The 18,782-nt window shown below is 46.1% G+C and overlaps 1 protein-coding gene across 2 annotated transcripts; it reads right to left on the bottom strand.

Moving 5' to 3' along the window:
• Window positions 1–10,902: 10,902 nt before the first annotated feature.
• Window positions 10,903–18,421, bottom strand: eogt (EGF domain-specific O-linked N-acetylglucosamine (GlcNAc) transferase). Of its 2 annotated transcripts, none has more exons than XM_067237461.1 (15): window positions 18,140–18,421; window positions 17,677–17,777; window positions 17,359–17,467; window positions 17,015–17,109; window positions 16,819–16,923; window positions 16,514–16,620; window positions 16,316–16,419; window positions 15,513–15,605; window positions 15,096–15,167; window positions 14,418–14,504; window positions 13,210–13,278; window positions 12,926–12,987; window positions 12,534–12,653; window positions 12,021–12,123; window positions 10,903–11,780 (listed from the first exon to the last, which is right to left on the bottom strand). In XM_067237461.1, the coding sequence occupies exons 1-15, from the start codon at window positions 18,338–18,340 to the stop codon at window positions 11,634–11,636; spliced, it is 1,575 nt and encodes a 524-aa protein (XP_067093562.1). In that variant the 5' UTR covers window positions 18,341–18,421; the 3' UTR covers window positions 10,903–11,633. The 2 variants fall into 2 exon arrangements, with proteins under 2 accessions (XP_067093562.1, XP_067093570.1); XM_067237469.1 differs by having other exon boundaries at window positions 13,210–13,275.
• Window positions 18,422–18,782: the final 361 nt, after the last annotated feature.

Raw genomic sequence — 18,782 nt, 5'->3', positions numbered from 1 at the left:
GTAGCAAACACTCCTGGACACCCACAAGCAATTAATCTAGGATCAGCCCTAGTTTGGAGGAACGGCTGCAGGATCTGGGGCCATTACCTGCTGTGGCCCTCTCTGTGGTATTGACTGCAGGGTTCAGAGATGGCGCTGGTGGTAAGGTACCATTACAGCACAATTGATCGGCCTGCACTTAAGTCCCAATCCTCAGCTTGTTGCACAGACCATAGTCTCAGCCCCTCCAGGATCCGGTGACTCGGCCAGATGTGTGTGTGTGTGTGTTTTTATTCTTAGGGTTTTCAGGGGTCTTTTTTCTGCCCTCCTCCTTTTTCTGCACCACGGAAGAAAAGCAGACGTGACCAGGGTCCCTTAGAGTGTGTCATATGGTTACCAACAGCTCCAGGGAGTCTGGACCCACCCTGCTGACACATACAGTCACACATAAATACACACAAATTAAACCACATTACACACAGACGCACAGCAAAGACTGACACGCCTTCTACAGTGTTTTCTCAGCCAGGTGTTGTATGAGACGACCCTGTGGGGCGGAGCATCCGGCTGAGGTGAGCCTCTCCCACTGAGGCAGGTTAGATGGACGCAGCCTGCTCCATGCTTTATGGAACAACAGACACAGACGCTAACAAGCTAATAAACATTAGCGCACTCTCCGGGCATGCCCACGGCCGGGACCCAGGCCCAGCGCCGACAAACACAGCCCCGGCGCTGGGTTCTTTACGAGGGCGGGGTTGTAAAGCCAGACAGCCGTCGTGGGCTGACATAGATCAGAGCAGCGTTCCTCCAGCTCCGACAGACAGAGTCACGGCCTGAGTCATAAATCCAGCTCTCTCTAATAAAGCAATAAAAGACCATTAAAAGTCAGCATCCCTCAGGGCAGGGATATGAATAGGAGGCAGACAGGGAGTTTAACAGGTGTACATCTAAACACCTGTTTCTCAGGCTCTACTAAAACACTTGGTGGAATGCTGGAAGAGTGAGAGCGAGTTGTTTATGGATGTTTCCGCCGGTGTTATAACAATAATGTAAAATTGTATGGACTACTCTGCTCACCATCCTCTGACTATAGCGATGGATCGCCTGTCTACCTAGCGTGATTGAAATACTTCATTCTCTAGTTCCTTCTCTCCCTCCTTCCCTCTAATGCTACATGTTTCTCTCTGCATTCGTCTCTGTATTTGTCTCTGTCTTTCTCACACATTCATCCCAGGCTGTTGAGGGATCAGAGGCTGGGAAAGTTGTGAGGAAGGTCCTAAACCTGGCAGAGGGAGAGCGGAGCAGTAATTACCCACCGTCTGATGAAAGATACTGTGTGTGTCCAACAATGAGTCACCAAGGGAGAGAGAGAGAGAGACAGAGGGAGAGGAGAGAGAGTGAGAGAGAAAAAGAGAGATAGAGAGAGACAGAGAGAGAGAGAAAAGGAGAGAGAGACAGAGAGACTGTGGTCCAGCCCTCCTTGGTCTATCGAGTCGAACTTCACAGACATGCAGAGCCAGGAGGCGCTCTGAAAGCAAAGCGCCTGAGAGACGCAGCCATTCATCAGGCTTTGAGCCCAAATTATGATTAATGAAAAATAAACAACCTTGATGTGGAGCGGGGTGCCTGCCTCGGCGGCCTCCCTCCTACATTGGCTGCTAATACAGGGTCTTTAGCGATAAGGAATGCACTGTTCTCATTGACTCCTCAGCCCACTGCGCTACGTGCTGCATACTCATGGAACAGGCCAATCAATGGGACGGGTGTCAGGGAAGGAGAGGAGCGCAGAGGTGTCGGCCCTCGCCCCGAACGGCCCTCGCCCCGAACGGCCCTCGCCTCGAACGGCCCTCGCCCCGAACGGCCCTCGCCCGAATGGCCCTCGCCCTGAACGGCCCTCGCCCCGAACGGCCCTTGCACCGAACGGCCCTCGCTCCGAACGGCCCTCGCCTCGAACGGCCCTCGCCCCGAACGGCCCTCGCCCGAATGGCCCTCGCCCCGAACGGCCCTCGCCCCGAACAGCCTTCGCACCGAACGGCCCTCGCTCCGAACGGCCCTCGCTCCGAACGGCCCTCGCCCCGAACGGCCCTCGCCCCGAACGGCCCTCGCTCCGAACGGCCCTCGCCCCGAACGGCCCTCGCAGACATGCACATATTCAGGGCCCACATCCTGATTATTTCAGCCCCCTCAGCTGCTAATGACCAGCCTGGTGCCGGCAAGTACGTAATTATATTAATGACCAAACGTGCCACGCGTGCAAACTGGACAACCAAAGAGAGAGAGGGAGGGAGGGAAAGAGAGAGAGAAACAAGGACAGAGCGAGAGAGAGACAGGAAAGAGAGAAAACAGAGAGGGGGAGAGAGATAGAGAGGAAAGAGAGTGGGAGGGAGGGAGGAAGGGAGGAAGGAAGGGGAGGAAAGAAAGAAAGAAAGCGAGGAGCAGTAGGAAGAGAGAGTCCAGTGAACAGGAATGGAAGCGAGAGAGAGGTCCAAAAGAGAAAGAAATAGAGATGGAGAGACAGAGGGAGGCTGATCAATTGTTCATTTTACAAAGTCAGTGAAACGTGTCAGCGATGTCAATAAGTGAATTAATTTGTCTGTGGGTCTCCAGTGCATGACACCGTATCGCTCTGTTCCCCCCGGAGACGAAACAAGCCTCAGACCCTCAAACCCAATATCAAGGCAACACACACACACACAATATGTAGACACACACACAGTCTCACACACTGATTTAAAAAATACTCACATGCACATATACTTATGCATACACACAAATAGAAACCCACGCACAAATTGAATTCTCTCTCATCCTCCTCCTTGGGGAGCGTTGTTCACTGATTCTGTGAGTGACATCATTGGTCCTCAGAAACAGTCCCTTGACCACTTGCTGCCTGAAGCTTTCATTACAAACCCATCAACTCAAACTCACTGACCCTATGCTCATACAGACTGTCCTTAGAACTCCCAGCGCACACTCACCAAGTCGCCTACTTTGACGTCATCGCTTAGTACTTACGTACTCTGACAGTTAAATCAGTCTCTCACTCTCAGAGAACGTGTCACTCACGCAGAACATCTGCTCTTTTACACTGTCTCTCTTCCTCCCTCTCTCTCATCGACGCACCAACACACACATGCAAGAGCTCCTCCATCCTTCCGTCTTTCCCCCTTCACCCATGAGCTCCGCATGTCTGAAGCTGCTCCCCCTCCTGGTCTCTGCTGTTGGTCTGCCTTCCTGTGATGACAGCTCTTACAACAGGCACTGCTGCTCTATACGACCGCACACCTTCCACTGAGTGGCCCCACGCTACGCCGCACAGGGAGGGTTTCATCATCCTTCACACACACACACACACGCTCAGTGTTACATGCACATCTGCCAGCTGCCAAGTCAGGTAGGGACACACACCAGGAGACAGTATCCTGAGTAGGAGCAGTGTCTGTTTAGTTGCCACCATTGCTTCTGCGTGACATGTCATATAATGCATTGATTGTACTAAAAGAAGAGGAAAATAAAGAGTTTTTACACCAAATTGACTCTAATCGGTTATTTTGAAAAATACTTTCAAATTATTCTCAACTCAATGTGTATACAGTTTGTAGATCACATACACACACACCCTTTCATTTGACCAATCCCCCACTGCCAAAACACATTTGTGTAGCGATGTCACTGCTTTCTCCCTGTTCCCTGAGCCGAAAGGAACCAGCTTGAACTGTCTGTCAAAATGGAGGCTGTTAAATGGAATTAGACCTTGGTTGGAATGGCCATACAGCCGCATCGCACACAAAGGCACCTCAGACTCAATCAGCTGGTGTGAGGGCACCTGTCTCTCACACACACACACACAGTCCTTGGAGGTGGTGGAACCGGAACAAAACTTCTGAGCTGTCCAAAGTGTTTCTATTCCCATGCTTTTCTCTCTCTCTCTCTTTCTCTCTCTCTCTCTCTCTCTCTCTCTCTCCGTCTCATTCTCTCCATCTGTCCTCCGGAGTTTCTGATTCACACACTCCTTTTCCATTCGGTTATACACCACACATTCTTATGTCTCCCTGTATTACTGTAGCCTCCTGGGGCATACACACACCCGGAGAAGGATCCAGAGGGCCGTACAATGTGTGTGTGTGTGTGTGTGTGTGTGAGAGAGAGAGAAACAGACAGAGAGGGTGCTAGTCCTTGGCTGATCATTCTCTAGAGAGACACACTGTCTTCGATTCACAAAACAAGGAGCTCAGAGGATCAAAGTTCAGTCCCCTCAGAATTTTTTGATACAGCGATAACAAGGCATTGTTAAATCCAGTACCATTTGACCACACCAATAACCTTTATACAACCCCTCTTTTTTTACAGGAGGCTCTTGCAGTTCATAGTAGAGGCAGGTCCTTTCAGTAATCTTCCTTGAGGAGGCCCATAGATAATCCATTTGTCCTCGACCCCAAGAAGGAACATTGTTGTCTAGCCCCAGTTCCACCAAGGCTGGCCTGTGGAAGCACAGATAGAGTGGTATTCTGGTGCTTCAGTTCAGCGACTCTGCTACATCAGCATGATTTGCCCGGAGAATGGAAAAATTCTGAGAGGCTGAATGGCCATCAGGACCAATCTACCTTGCTGATGAAAGGCCCTCATCCCTCCATCGTTTCACTCCTCTCCATCCCTGCTGAGAGAACGCTTCTGCTTCCCTCCTTCCTTAGTGGAGAAGCTTCCATCACAGACAAGGCTCTAGTCAGTCCACTGGGGCCGGACAGAGCAGATCTCAGGTCTGTCTCACTGCTCTGAACACAGCCCAGACCCCTGTTAGTCATCTAGCCCATTACCAAGGAGTGGCCTAGCCATTTATTTTCCGCTCTCTCTCCAACATTCTCACTCCCTCTTTCGCTCCCTCTCTCTCTCTCCCTCCCTCTCTTTGCCCTCTACCCTTCTCAGGTCTGCCTCCTTGCTCAGATATGTATTTGTGCACGATCACAAACGCAGACAGCAAACTCCTCCCTCATTCACAGCCAGTCAGCCAGAACAGCCGTCTCCAGGATGAGCTCCAGGATGAGACAGAGGGTGTCAGGCCCCTGGAGGAGAGACCCTGTTCTCAGGGAGGGCAGGCCGAGGGTCTAAGAGGAGGTAGGCGTCGTGGTGGGGTGTCGGGGAGATGAGATGGGACCACAGAGGTGCGATGGGATTGAGGACAAGACATCCATCGCGGGGAGGCAGTACTCAGTATGAGGTTAAAAGATAATAATGACAGTGATGCATGCCTCCGTGTGTGTGCTATGTGTGTGTGTGTGTGTGTGTGTGTGCATGTGTGTGTGTGTGTGTGTGTGCGTGCGGAGAATGGCTCGGTAAAATAAGCGACCAGGTTTAAGAGAGTAATCTCCGCAGGATTAAAGGAGCTGCTCCTCTGTTAATGTGACTGTCAATGAGAATTAAGTCCCCAAACCGCTCCACACACCAGCGTGCTCACTCTCCCCTGTCATACTGATGACACAGGTTTCTCTGGACCATGGCCGCAGATCAAAACAATGGCCAGATAATTACACTCATTCAGTGCTGTACAAATTGCATAGCTGAAGAGGGGACAAGAGGAGGAATGAGAAAGGAGGGCTGGAGACAAGGATGACTAACAATTCTAACATGATAGGGGCTGGTCTCATTACTGCCCCCATTAACATGCACCAAGTCATTTTCCACCTTGAGTGTGTGTGTGTGTGTGTGTGTGTGTGTGTGTGTGTGTGTGTGTGTGTGTGTGTGTGTGTGTGTGTGTGTGTGTGTGTGTGTGTGTGTGTGTGTGTGTGTGTGTGTAAAACAGTCACACAGTGAGGTAAAGGGAGACAGATAGATGGAGAGAGTGGGTGCGTGTCTGTGTATGTACGTGCGCGTGTGTGTGTGCGCGCATTTCCTGTAACTCCGTAGAAGGGTCCGTAGAAGCTATGTGTTTCTCCGGTACAGTCGCGTAGCGCTCCCTTCTTCCTGCCCGACCAGGATCCTCTCCGAGCGATTAGAAGCTCGTGAAAAAGCGCCGGATCAGCGGATCAGCCTTCCAGACCACTCAATAGGTGCTAAGCAGCACAAAGAGCCACCGATCGCTTATTTAACCTCGCACAGAAAACTGCATCAATCTCAACTCTGCCTCTCATCCTCCTCCAATACTGCGAAAGCATTCTACGGACAGTGGGTTGGATTATAGGTCAATTGCGTTCTTTATGGTTAAATTTCGGTATAAAGAGAATAATCTAGCGTCACTTTAATGTCAAAAGACCTGGATAAATTCCAGATTCTTTTCACATAAGCGTGCTTTCACAAGGGTGGTCTTTGAATATATATAAGCTACCAAGTCTTAAATTTTCCTAAACCAAGCGTGAGCATCAAAGTTTATTACCTTGTAAGTCTACCCTTAGTGTTATTATAACTGTAAGGCAAACACACAATCTTCTAAAAAACAAACATTTTGACCTGAGTGTGATTCGTGTATCCATCATTCACTTTAGTCAGGGAAAACATGGATATAAGGGAGATCTATACAAAATGCAACGGACAGGAATTAAAACACAATCTTACCCAAGTCTATGACAGCAGAGGCATAATCAATAGCCCAGGGATAATTTAGTGATCCAAAAAGAACGTTTTGATATGCCTTACTTTTTCTTCACGCCGCTGATTCCAGTTTCCGAGTGGAGGTCAATCCTTCAAGCTGCATGCCCATCTTCCGCGGAGCGCACTCTCTCTTGCAGGGTGCGGGAGGGCTGATTCAGAGCCGGCGCTTTAAAGCCAAATAAGAGAAACACGTTTGGGTATCAACAAGATCCTTCTTCTCGTTATCTTACGGTGTCCCATTAGAGAGTATACCAAACAAAGACATTGGTATGGAGAAGATGTCATTCGCGCCTGACAGGAAAAAAGTGATCAAAAGTGAATAAATCCATATAAGCGATCATACATTAATGTTTTCTCAGTGTTCCGCACAAGTTCATTGTACTATTGACAATATACCCAGCCGACGGCCGTCAGACAGCTGTTTTGGTCGCTGGAGAGATGAGAGTGATGTTGATGGTAGAATGATAGTTGCGCTCCCCGCGCTCCTCCCGAGCAGGGATCGATTTGACATGAGAAATGCGAGTCAGTCTTCTCCATTCTGAACACGTGCGCTGCGCCCGCCCCATTTGCCATATCTCAAGTACAGGCTCAGTGATGTCATAGTTTACAACTTGTTAGGGTTTACTTTAGTTAGACTAATTACGACAGCCAAGTCTAGTAATAAACTAGAGGATGACGCAAATAGCCTATGTAACATCCATTCATCTCCATGCAGGCAATATTATATTCGAAAGTTCCTTTGACTCCATTTGACTCTCCTTGGATCATTAAGTTCCTTTGAATGTTTCCTAACTCTACGTAGCCTAATAGGCTTTCCCACCTCATCTTCGATCAGATTACAAATTTGTTACCTATAGATATCGATTCTTGATTTTGAACTCAGCTGTAAGCGTGTAGATGTAAATCTAAACCCCCACAGTGATGTTAAACAGAATTTAATCACCTCCGCTTCACCGATACGCTTCAAGGGATCGCCTATGAATGATCTGATGCATGGAATATTCCAGTGAGAGGTTTGGGATTGATTGCTTTGCGCTGTTGTAGTCATTAAGCTTTAGAGAAGTCGATCCTCGCTAACGACCTAAGGTAAGCAGGATCCAATACGTTCATATGCCAGAGATTCAGGCATCAAACTTCTCCTTCCTGCTCACATTCAGGCCTGTAGTCCTAGGCCTGCATATTCCACTCAAGTACGGTCAGAATGGAATATGCCATAGTCCTGATTTAGTTTGCAATGGTGGTGCTCAGGCTAGCCTATTATTCCATCGTATATCAACTAGTAACTTTCCAACATCAAGCACATTTCCCATAGTGCCCTAGACATTTATCTAATAAAATATTTAGAATAGGCTACCACAAACAATCCTGCTGGACTCCATGATTTTTAGGCAGCCAGCGGCCAAACGGCTAATGGGTTGCAGTTGGAGGCCTCAGTTTTAAACACACACAATGTTTATATCCTCAGGCTTAGTGGATAGGCCATGTTGACATTCTCAAGCCCCACAAGGAAATATGTGAGATTGAGAATGGATGAATTATTTGTTGATGACCTTCAATAAGCATTAGATTACCAACCAACCTGCAGTACACAGTCCAACACATGCACAGTAACTCATCACAACTCTATTCACTACATGCTCAAGTAGTTGGTGAACTCCACAGACTTTGTGCAAATAATATGGTCGTGTTTTAGTCTTTACAACCGAAGAGCAACAGTATAACTTTGCTGGAAACTTGCTATGAGAAACTTGCTTCTGCATCACAGACAGCTACCGTGCAATCAGCAGATCTACAGCATGCTTATGTCTGTAATGGTGCTGGGCACAGAAAAATGATAAGTCAAATGTTGTTCTGTTGTGAAATACTTATACATGTCTCTTGAAAGCTTATGTTATTAAAGGGACATGTCCCTGACAGCAATGCGATTATCAGATCAAATTCCTAGCTTAGAGTATGGAAAAGCTCCATAAGTTAACATATGAAAGATGCTGCCATTTTGTACTACTTTAGCAACAGCACTAATCTCATCTGTGCTCCACTTAAACTATTCACTGCTTAAATTGAACCAAACCATACTAGAAAACACTTTACTAGGCATAACGGCATGAGGTTAAATGGTGTGAAATTCAATTTACTCCATTTGACTCTCCTTGGAGCATTAAGCGTCGCCAAATTATTTCCAGTCTCACCAGCAATTCCCTATAAACCCGGACAATTGTTAATTTCATGATACACTTTAACTGGGCATGTTCCACTTTTGACTCCCCAAATCTTTAAACCTAAATGGCATGTTAGAATTTTAAAGGAGAGTCCTAATACTGCTGAAAGGGTCAGATTTGCGTATAAAGAGTTTGGCTTCTCCTGTATCAGAGACCTAGGTTATAGGATCCCCTCTGGGACTGTTTCCCCCCATAATCGTTGCCCCGGGGAGAAAAACATTATGGAAATATCTGGTCATAACTTGAGGAATATGTCTTCTCACTCAATCAATATTTCCACATTTATCCCCCTGAAAGAGAATGTTTTCCTGCTGGGTGGGACGCCTGTATGTGGCGGCGTAAGATGAGCGTGTTGTAATTGATTTCTCTGTGTTCAGTGGTGAGAAATATTTGCTTTATAAGATAAATTAGATTAAGCCTGGTTGATACACAATATAATGGGTATGATGCATTAAGACAATGGGAAATTGACGAGGGATTAGGTGTGGGGGAAGCTAAATCGAATATTGGGCAACAGGACTAGTTTAAGTCCTATTAGAGCCTCATATAACCCTAATGCAACACAATCTATAGCAGCTCTAGCCTTCAGCATGCACTTCAGTTAGAGCAGGCCTTTTAAAAACTCAACTTGGGGGTATATCTCCCTGATGTTGATGTCTGAATCACTGCCTCAGATGTGGCTAATGACTTTATACGCACAGCACACATCCGCCTGATTAAGCTTCAGGCTTACTTTGAAGGAGCACTCCCAGTGCCCTGCATTTCTACCTCATTTCTTTGCCCCATAAGGCCCGCCAGGCCGACACGGGGCGAGATATTACAACACTGCTATGGAATGCACAGACTATTACTTCTAACACGACAAAATAAGGCCACCCAAGCAGCTCTCTTAGAGAGCACTGCGTGGGACACCTAGAGAAAATATCCCAAAACCGCTGTCATAAGCAGTAATGTGTACGACGCATCGTTAACGAGTGGTGAGAGAGAGACTTCTATGCGCAGTAAGACCATAACTCACCCAGCACATGGACTAATTACACAGCAAGCGGACATTCATGCTGGGCGCTGACGGCCAATAACTACCGCTGGCTGTTCCAATGGAGTATTGCATCTCTCTCGTGCGCGCACACACACACACACACACACACACACACACACACACACACACTAGGGCAGGCATGTGGGTGCACTCACACTGACGTTTGGCACCAAATAGCCTAATATAGCCTATTTACTCACCTGGGGTTACCATAGTTTTACTGCAAGGATGAAACGTGGGTAATGCAGCTATGGGCATCGATTTAGACCCGCCATGAAGGTTAATAAGAGAAGAAATCTTGGTTTTGATCCCCCCGTGTGGATATTGTTCATTTCTTTAAGAGGTCAAAGGCAGAAACCTGAGCAGGGCCATAAATAGTGTCCATCCCAGACAGCCCCTGTGTCTGTCAATATGAGTAAATTCAGCCACAACATCCGCGGAGAGCAAGTCGGATATGCAGCCTTGTCATGGCTGATTAGCATGCAGTAATACAAAAGTTTGACTGTTTTTGATAGTCCTGAAATACACAGCTATTTCATTGAGATTGTCTTAATCTCAGATGCGATAACTCTTACTACACTTGAATTAAAGATAGTCTTTTGATCATACCAAGCATCAACACGACATCAACAGTAGACTAAACATTGAAGATACTTTTTGTAGTCTTTAACCGGCTGCCACAAGCAACTTTTCAAAGGAACGATAATGGTCTCATTGTGTGACGTTTGAATCATGTGCGGTGTTGTACTGCCATCCAGTGGTCCCTTGTATACGTTGAAAGCGCAGGGTGTGGTGGTTTTGAGGTCATTCAGATTTATGGCGGTGACAGGGAAAATTGAACTAGTGCCCTTTTGTGGAAAGCTTCTCTACCTCAGGCCCAACCGCGCTAAAATAATGAAACGAACAGCAAACCTGTCTCGGAAATTGCCAAATATTTTTTAGATATGCCCCATTTCTAACGTTCAAGGTCAAACGTCAAAAAAGTATTAAATAAATTGAAAATCAACTAATATCTGTAATTCGAAGGTTTCGAAAATAACAGCAGAAGTAATATCAGCTTTTTAGAAAATATTTATTAAAAAATATTACGTTTTTTGAATATGAAATTACAAACCTTGTACATCCTTGACAGAAACGTCTGACTCAGTTGAACTGTATCACACTAATAAATAAAACATCGATACTCTTTAAAAGTAGAAAAACACACATCTTTCGGAATACTGTTGAAGTATAATATTAATTATTTTTCACATAATTTCTCTGCAAGAAAGTTAAGTTGTCTGGTTATATCACTGACATTAGACCATTTAAACTAATGAGGGGCTACTGTAGCTGAACAGTGGGCAAAAGGAACATTCTGTGTAACAAATGCCATTTTATATTCATTTACAGACCGATCAGTGTCTCAAGGAAAATACTGACCAGTTTAAAACACTTGGTATGTGACACACCTGCTTAGCGTGTGGAGTGCACACATGAAGACACATGCAGGCACACTAAAATGCTATTAAAAAAAAACAAATTCAAGGAGCAAAGGTTAGTCAGCAATGGGTGGTGTCATTGTCTTCCTTTCGATGCCTATCAGGCTCAGTATTAGCATGATTAACATACTAACTGTATGACAGTGGTGCAGGTAAGGCTCTGGCTGATAAGTCAACACACACACACAAATACTTTTGATGAAGGTTTTGGAAAATGCTGTGTTTCCTTAAGTGTACCTCAACTTTGGAAACAAGCCAAAGTGTTTACAGATACTGTTTTCAGTAATGATGTTGGCAGAGGTTTAGTGTAAGGAGTCCCACTGTGCTGCAGACCTACAGTTCTTCATGTCGAGGCCGCAATCGCCACCTGTGGTGCTGCGTGACATAGTCAGCTGCCTCCAGAACCAGGCGCATGAACTCCTCCACGTTGAAGGAGTAGTTGGTGAACTTCGGATGGTCCCCCAGAGTGGGATGATGGCCCTGTGTTTGTCAGACACACAGACATCATGATTGATTGACAGGCAAATATATTTACAGAGACTGATGTTATTGTGGTTGCTCAGTGTATAAGTGTGTGTGTTAGTCAGACAGTACAGTAGTGATGAATGCTGTAGCTACAGGTGAGCATTAGTAAACCCTCTCCAGGGAGCTGGGGTGGAGACCTAGGTGTTGGAGGTTATAGCAGACGTTACAGCAGACAGCCGGTTGGAGTTTCCCCACCTTGTCCTGCGGGAGGACTTTGTCCCTTTTCTGCCAAGTCACGTATCGGATCCCCCGCAGCCGAGCCAAATCTCGATAGCAGCTCTCATCCTCACAATTAAATCTGTGGAGAACAGATGCAGACACTTCATCTTCTGCTTTCTCTACCTCGCTCACCTCCACACTCCCCAGAGCTCCCCTGCCTAAACCTCCCAGCCCTGCCCTGGATGGCATGATGGATGTCTGGTTAATTGGGCTGTACTTCACCGTTATGCTGCATGACTAAGGGCTAACGGAGCACAGCATGCAGCCAGGTCTCGTGCTGCACACACACACACACACACACCTGTCCCAGTTTCCCCATGTACAACCATCCACAGTAGGCTGGGAGGTTTGACAGACAGGCAGTCAAGCAAAAAGATGGATGGAGACATTTACACTTAAATACAGAAAGGACCAGACACATTTACATGACACGGACAGATCAACACACAGACAGCAGTTAAAAACAGGCCCCCAAAAAAGTGTACTGACAGCTCGAAAATGACAGCCCAATCGGGGAGGAAGAGGAGGTGTGTAAGGCCTGCCCCATGCATCCCAATGAAGATGTCAGAGTTGTGGGTGGTCCTGAGCTGCTCCAGGAATGGAAGGTCCCTTGAGACAGACAATGACACACACCAGCATTACCAACACTGTGTTCTCACCAACAACATACAGCTCATCTCATACAGTACATCTACAATGTACCATCAACACTCTTTACTCTGTGTCAACATGTAGTCCTTGGTACTCGCCATGCACTGCATGGTAATATGGACTTGTCACTCAGTCCCTCTGCCTTGCCCTTCCTCCTGGCAGGACCTTACCTTTAATCCACTATTAATCCACTGGGCCTGTCAGAGGAATACAAACTCAGCCTCACTCACTTGTATTTGTAATCCAACACTTTGACCTCCAATAAAGCCACAGTCTTCAGGCCGTTTGCAAGCTGCGGGGACACAGTGAGATGTATTCTCTGATCAATGAAAGACCAAACAAACAGGGCTAGTGGCAGTATAAATCACAGGTCTTTTACTCTTGCAGTTTATAGCAAATACGATTTTAAATGGCCAGTTTAGAACGTAAGGCAGTAAATCAATGAGAGGAAGCAGAGAGGAGGGATGAAGGGAAGGGAGGATGGGCGAGAGAGAGTGGGCAGTGCTGGACTCACCTCCTGCAGGTTTAATATCCTACGGTACTCGGTGCTTCGTGCTAACAGGGTGACACGAACACGCCCCTGCTGGAAGCAGAAACACAAACACTGATCAATCAGTCCGGGCCAGGCTAACACAGACACATCCACTCCAGTGATGGGTGAACAGCCATATTCACTATGCAGCAGGGGATAAAACTGTATTAAATACAGTACATTCACATTTTCTATAATTGTATGTTCTGATGTAAAGTCATAAATGTGATGGTGAATGGAACGTACTCAGGAAAGATTCTTTTCAACCGGAAGGCACTTGTTTTAATGTGCTTCTTAAATCAATATCGGGTGATTCTTAAATGTCATTAACGGGGCTTCAGCCAAGCATTATAAGACTACAAACAGAATGGTAGCCCATCTTATACACCATTGCCATCTAGTGGCTCAAAGCATCTCCACACCTGCAGCATAAGTACCTCCCTCTGGGACAGTGCTCTCAGCCAAGAGAGAATAACACCACAGCTAGCATTAAAACACCACATTACTGAAATAAGGAAAATCCGCCAACAACTCTGTAAAACCTTATAATAAAAATCTGCATAATTTGCTTTCAATGTTTTTAAATGAGTGAATAAATAGGTAAACTAGTGAGGATAAGGAGGCCAGATATGACAAGGAGAGAACAGAGGAGAGAACAGTGGAGAGAACGGCTCTGTGTCTCCCTGTGTCGTTCATCAGCTGCAGGAAGCAGGGTCAGGGCCAGGCAAAACTGTTATTTAGCTCCCAGGAGCTACAGCTGCTATCTCACCACAGAGCTATTAGCATATTTTCTGAATCATTTGCGAATACTGAATAAGCTGCTGCACCACAACAGTAGCAGGTGGGTGTAAAGACAGTCGAATGTTTTCAGGTTGTGGTTAGAAAACCAGTTAATGGTATTTGGTGAGGGATATATTCAAGAGGGGTTGTGTGTTGTGTACATCTGTGAGTGGTAGAGTTTGAGTGAGTGAGTGAGTGAGTGAGTGAGTGAGTGAGTGAGGGAGGGAGGGAGGGAGGGAGGGAGGGAGGGAGGGAGGGAGGGAGGGAGGGAGGGAGGGAGGGAGGGAGGGAGGGAGGGAGGGAGGGAGGGAGGGAGGGAGGGAGGGAGGGAGGGAGGGAGGGAGGGAGGGAGGGAGGGAGGGAGGGAGGGAGTGGTAGAGTGACCTTATAAACTATGCTGTACTTCCTACCTGGGATCGTTCCTGTGAAATGTTGAGTCGATGTAAGACATGCTGGGAGAAAGCCTTGAACATCCCTTCACTGTGGCACTCAGATATCTGTCATCAACACACCAAAGAAATCCATCAGCCCTCTACCTCATGCATATTCCTAATAAGATAGAAGTTTTCAAATTTCATACCCACACACTGAAAACTACATCAAACAAACCCATGCATAGCATTGCATGACTATTCACTCCTATAGGCCCGAGCACAGCAGTCGTAAATATGAGCACATGAATATAAACATGATGTACGCAGCTGGGGCAATCGAAAGCATCGGATATGAGGCTAACATATCAATATTTCACACCTCAAGGCTGCCCTCTGCAAGGCTAACATATTTACATGATAAGATCTTTACACAAATCTCCTTGAAATTATCATTTAAATAACATAGGAGCTGGACACGCTCAATAAATAACATAAATATTTGACCCAAATTGCATGACACGACCAAGCAGGGTTTCCCTGAAAGAGGAAGGCTCTGGGAAGAAAAAAGACCGACAAAAAGCCGACTTTATAAAAAATAAGAGAGTCTCAGAGAGGCGGGGGCAGTGTGAGCTCTTCAAAGACATTCAAATCTCCTGAAAATGAAGAAATGCTATCAGAATATTTTCAATATATACCGAGACAGGGGAAGCCTACCAGAGGTGTGTTGTAAAACAGGCCGTATCTCATTCTTGGGAGGAGCGAGAAGAAGGAGTCTTTGAAACACACCTGATAAAAGATAAAAGAGATTATTATTCAACAAAGCTTAGCTCAGGTTATTATACAACACACAGAACTCCCACACAGACAGGCAAATACACACACACACACACACACACACACACACACACACACACACACACACACACACACACACACACACACACACACACACACACACACACACACACACACACACACACACACACACACACACACACACACACACACACACACACACACACACACACACACACACACACACACACACACAGGTACTGTATGCTCAGGTGTGCATAACCCCACCATTGCAAGCAAGCACTCTTGCACAAACAAATGTACCAAGGAACTTACCCTTTTAGAGTCAAAGGTTTTCAAATGGATGATATCATAGTCAGAAAAGACCTTCCATGTTTCACTAAATAAATCGCCATATCCATAAAAGCTCTGAAAAGGACAAGCATACATGAAGGGCAATAGTGACAGTATGTAAATTAATGAAGAGCTATCATACGAGTCAGCGCACAGTAAAAACAACAAACACATAATTCAACCTTCATCCTTGGGCCACTATACCAATTTCCATCATAGGTCAGCAAAATATATTAAAATAGTTTTGTCATGCTTTCCCTTGAATTGGAGCTGTGGTTCAGTAGTGTCTTTAGGAAGTCTGTCTTATCTTGTTGTTCTCAGGGCCACCACATGTTTAATGGGCATGCCCAGATATGTCGTTTGTCAGATGAAAGGTTCTTACATTCCTTCTCTGCTCTCTCTGCTCTCTCTGCTCTCTCTGCTCTCTCTGCTCTCTCTGCTCTCTCTGCTCTCTCTGCTCCACAATTGTGATGGTGAGGAGGTGGGGGTGTTAGGTTGACAATAGACAGGATAAGGTTTCCCATGAATCATTCTGGTTTCCCGCCTACGCTTCCCTTTGATCCACTCCTCAAGCATGTGACCTCCTTAGAAAGTGAGAAACACCAGCTCTGACTCACTAGACTTACATTAGTTTCCTGCCACTTGAAACACACCAAACAAGGTCAGTTAACACCAAGGTGGGATATGAGCTACAGCAGATCTAGTGTGCTCTCTGACAATCACTGGGAAACAACTTCATAAGAAAAGTGGAGTGATATGGAAGGTGGGCAATGAAGCGGACCCACCGTGTCCCACATGACGATGTTGACGTCTCGGCTGAACGAGTTGTTGATGTGCTGAGAGATGTACAGGTTGACAAAGTCACAAAAGTGATGGTACATGTTCACACCTGAAATAAGAACACATTCAGGTAGTTGTCATACCAATCCCTCTCAGTAGTAGCCGTGTGCAAGTGTCCTCATGCTGGAGATAGGATCTCTCACCTGCATCCAGCTTCATGAATATGGTGGGTTTCTCTATGATGACATCACAGTGCTCGTGCTCAGTGGGGTAGAAGTCTAATTCTGTGTACGTCTGCAGTTCAGCATACCTTGACCAGGATGAACGGTGTTCAGCATCATTTCTACTATCGACAAGTATCCAATATTACACATTTATCTATAGCAGAGGTTTCTCTCAATCGGCCAGCATGTTTGCGATAGTGAGAGAGAAGTTGACGTGTCAAATTGTACAAATGCACGTTCTTCACGTGTGTCAAAACGAGTGGTTCTTAGTCCTTCACTCTCACCAGGACTGTAGAGGGCTCTTGTGGTCTCCCTCTGCAGACAGCGCTCTCTTGTTCAGTCTGCAGTGTCCTCCAATCTCTCCCTGTTGAAGGAAGTCCTCCTTATACCTGCACAGTGAACACTGGTGAGCCACTGGACACAGGTCAGTTTCTCAGCTCCCAGGCCCACACAACGTCTAACCCTGTCAGAGGCACTGACCTCTCATGACCTCTCGGGGGGTTCCGTAGGTCCAGGTAGAGGTTGGTCGCCCGGCAGAAGCGTGTGTGGCTGGAGCATTTCAGAGATGAGTCCTCCTAAAAGTACATCATTACCACTTCAACACTTCGAATTCAGCATTTTCAAAGCACTGAGTCAACCAAAATGAATGGCGGGTTTAGAGCTATAGTTACTCAACCACACCCCTCAAATGGGGCAGTGGTAGGTTGAATTTGACAGATATTTAGGAGGTATGCTTTTTTCTTTAGCTTATTCATATTGTTTATTGCTGTTGATTCCAGAGCCCTGTGTCTAGCTGGACTGTGGGGACTAGAGGAGGGGCTTACAGGACTGGAAGCCTTGCAGATAGTCTTCATCTCACTGAGGCGCTCCTTGACGTAACCAAAGTCAGCCTGCGTCCAAAACACATCCTGGGCTGCCTCAACTGAGCTGACCCTGGTACAGAGAGATCCAGGACATCTTGGTTGGGTCAAATAAGAAGGGACATCATATTGTTTCAAGGAAAATATCAAAATATTGGATGCCACAGTGATTTTTCAGACTATGAATCAGGATTTAGAGGATGTGCTAGTGCCATAGTATGGGTTAAAGGTTCAAACGAATAACGGTTTCTTTGTTTGCAAATGCAATGGTGAACACAGTACCATGCAGGGTCGACCTTGGTGCATACAGGATAGCTAAAGCGGTTTTCTGGGGCACATTTCTTCTCATAGCCCCAACAAGCTGACACATCCAGCAGAGCATCCTATTGTGAACAAAATACATAAAAAAGCAAATGAGGAAACCTAGAGGTGATACATGTTGCATATACCACTGCAGATTAGACTATTCGATTCCTCCTTGACACAGAAAACAAACACTGCAAGCTGTCTTGACTCTTAAGCCTAAGCCCTGAGCTTTTCACACTCTCAGACGGAGGGGTTTATCTTGCGTTTGGTTCAACTGAGTTGAATTGTCAAAAAAAGATCATGAACAGCCCATGTGGAAAAGCCTGTAAGAACCTGGTAACCGTGTGGAACACAATGTAACACATTATAAATAACACCATAACAAAGCATTGTGTCTGTGATTAAAAAAAATGTCAGGGTGTATTAATGTATATCTTACCTTAAAGGGGCAAAGTGGATCCTGACGACAGATCTTGGCCACTCTCTTGTTGTTGTACAGGAAGTAGGGTACATGCTCCGGTGGCAAGGAGAAGCTGCTGTAGTTTAACGGTGGTTTGCGGCTAGTGTTCTCAGCCTCTTCTGCACTGACCACAGTGTAAGTACAGACCATGCCCAGTGCTACCAGCAGCAGCATAGTCATACACACGCAACCATAGGAGAGAGGCTTCCTTGCTTACAGTTTACTCCAGAGTCTGAAAGAGAGAAAGAGAGAGAGACTGTAATCTTGGTTAGGGAGTAAAGCCACAGTTTACAAACATGTGGGTATTGGATTTGTGTGGGAACCAGCCCCAAAGGAGATCTCAATACCTAGCCTATAGAAAAGGCCCTGTTGCAGGAAATATTAGTGACCTTTTTCCTACCATTGTTTTGGGCAATCATGGCAGGGATAGGGGAAGTTGACATCAAAAACAAGATTGGGTGCATGTGAACCATTACAGCTAGAAGTGAAATGCATGGGGCTCATTCCCATGCTGTTCTGCGTGAGAACAGGAAATGTGTTTGTCAATAAAAATAAAAAATACTGACTCAACGAAACTTTTGGACTTATTGCCATGAGGCCTACTTAATACGTTTGACTGCTT

The sequence above is a fragment of the Osmerus mordax genome, chromosome 1, assembly GCF_038355195.1.
Source record: "Osmerus mordax isolate fOsmMor3 chromosome 1, fOsmMor3.pri, whole genome shotgun sequence".
In the NCBI taxonomy this organism is placed as follows: Eukaryota; Metazoa; Chordata; class Actinopteri; order Osmeriformes; family Osmeridae; genus Osmerus; species Osmerus mordax.
The sequence above is the reverse complement of the archived record's forward strand: the minus strand, read 5'-3'. Positions and strand labels throughout refer to the sequence as shown.

What these genes read in the sequence shown, in the direction of transcription:
- eogt (XM_067237461.1), bottom strand. Translation starts at nt 18,340, where the DNA reads ATGACTATGCTGCTGCTGGTAGCACTGGGCATGGTCTGTACTTACACT. An exon ending in AAACCTTTGACTCTAAAAGG is followed by an intron (nt 15,168 to 15,512) that starts GTAAGTTCCTTG and finishes ATCTTTTATCAG; the next exon opens with GTGTGTTTCAAAGACTCCTT. An exon ending in AAGTCCTCCCGCAGGACAAG is followed by an intron (nt 11,781 to 12,020) that starts GTGGGGAAACTC and finishes TGACAAACACAG; the next exon opens with GGCCATCATCCCACTCTGGG.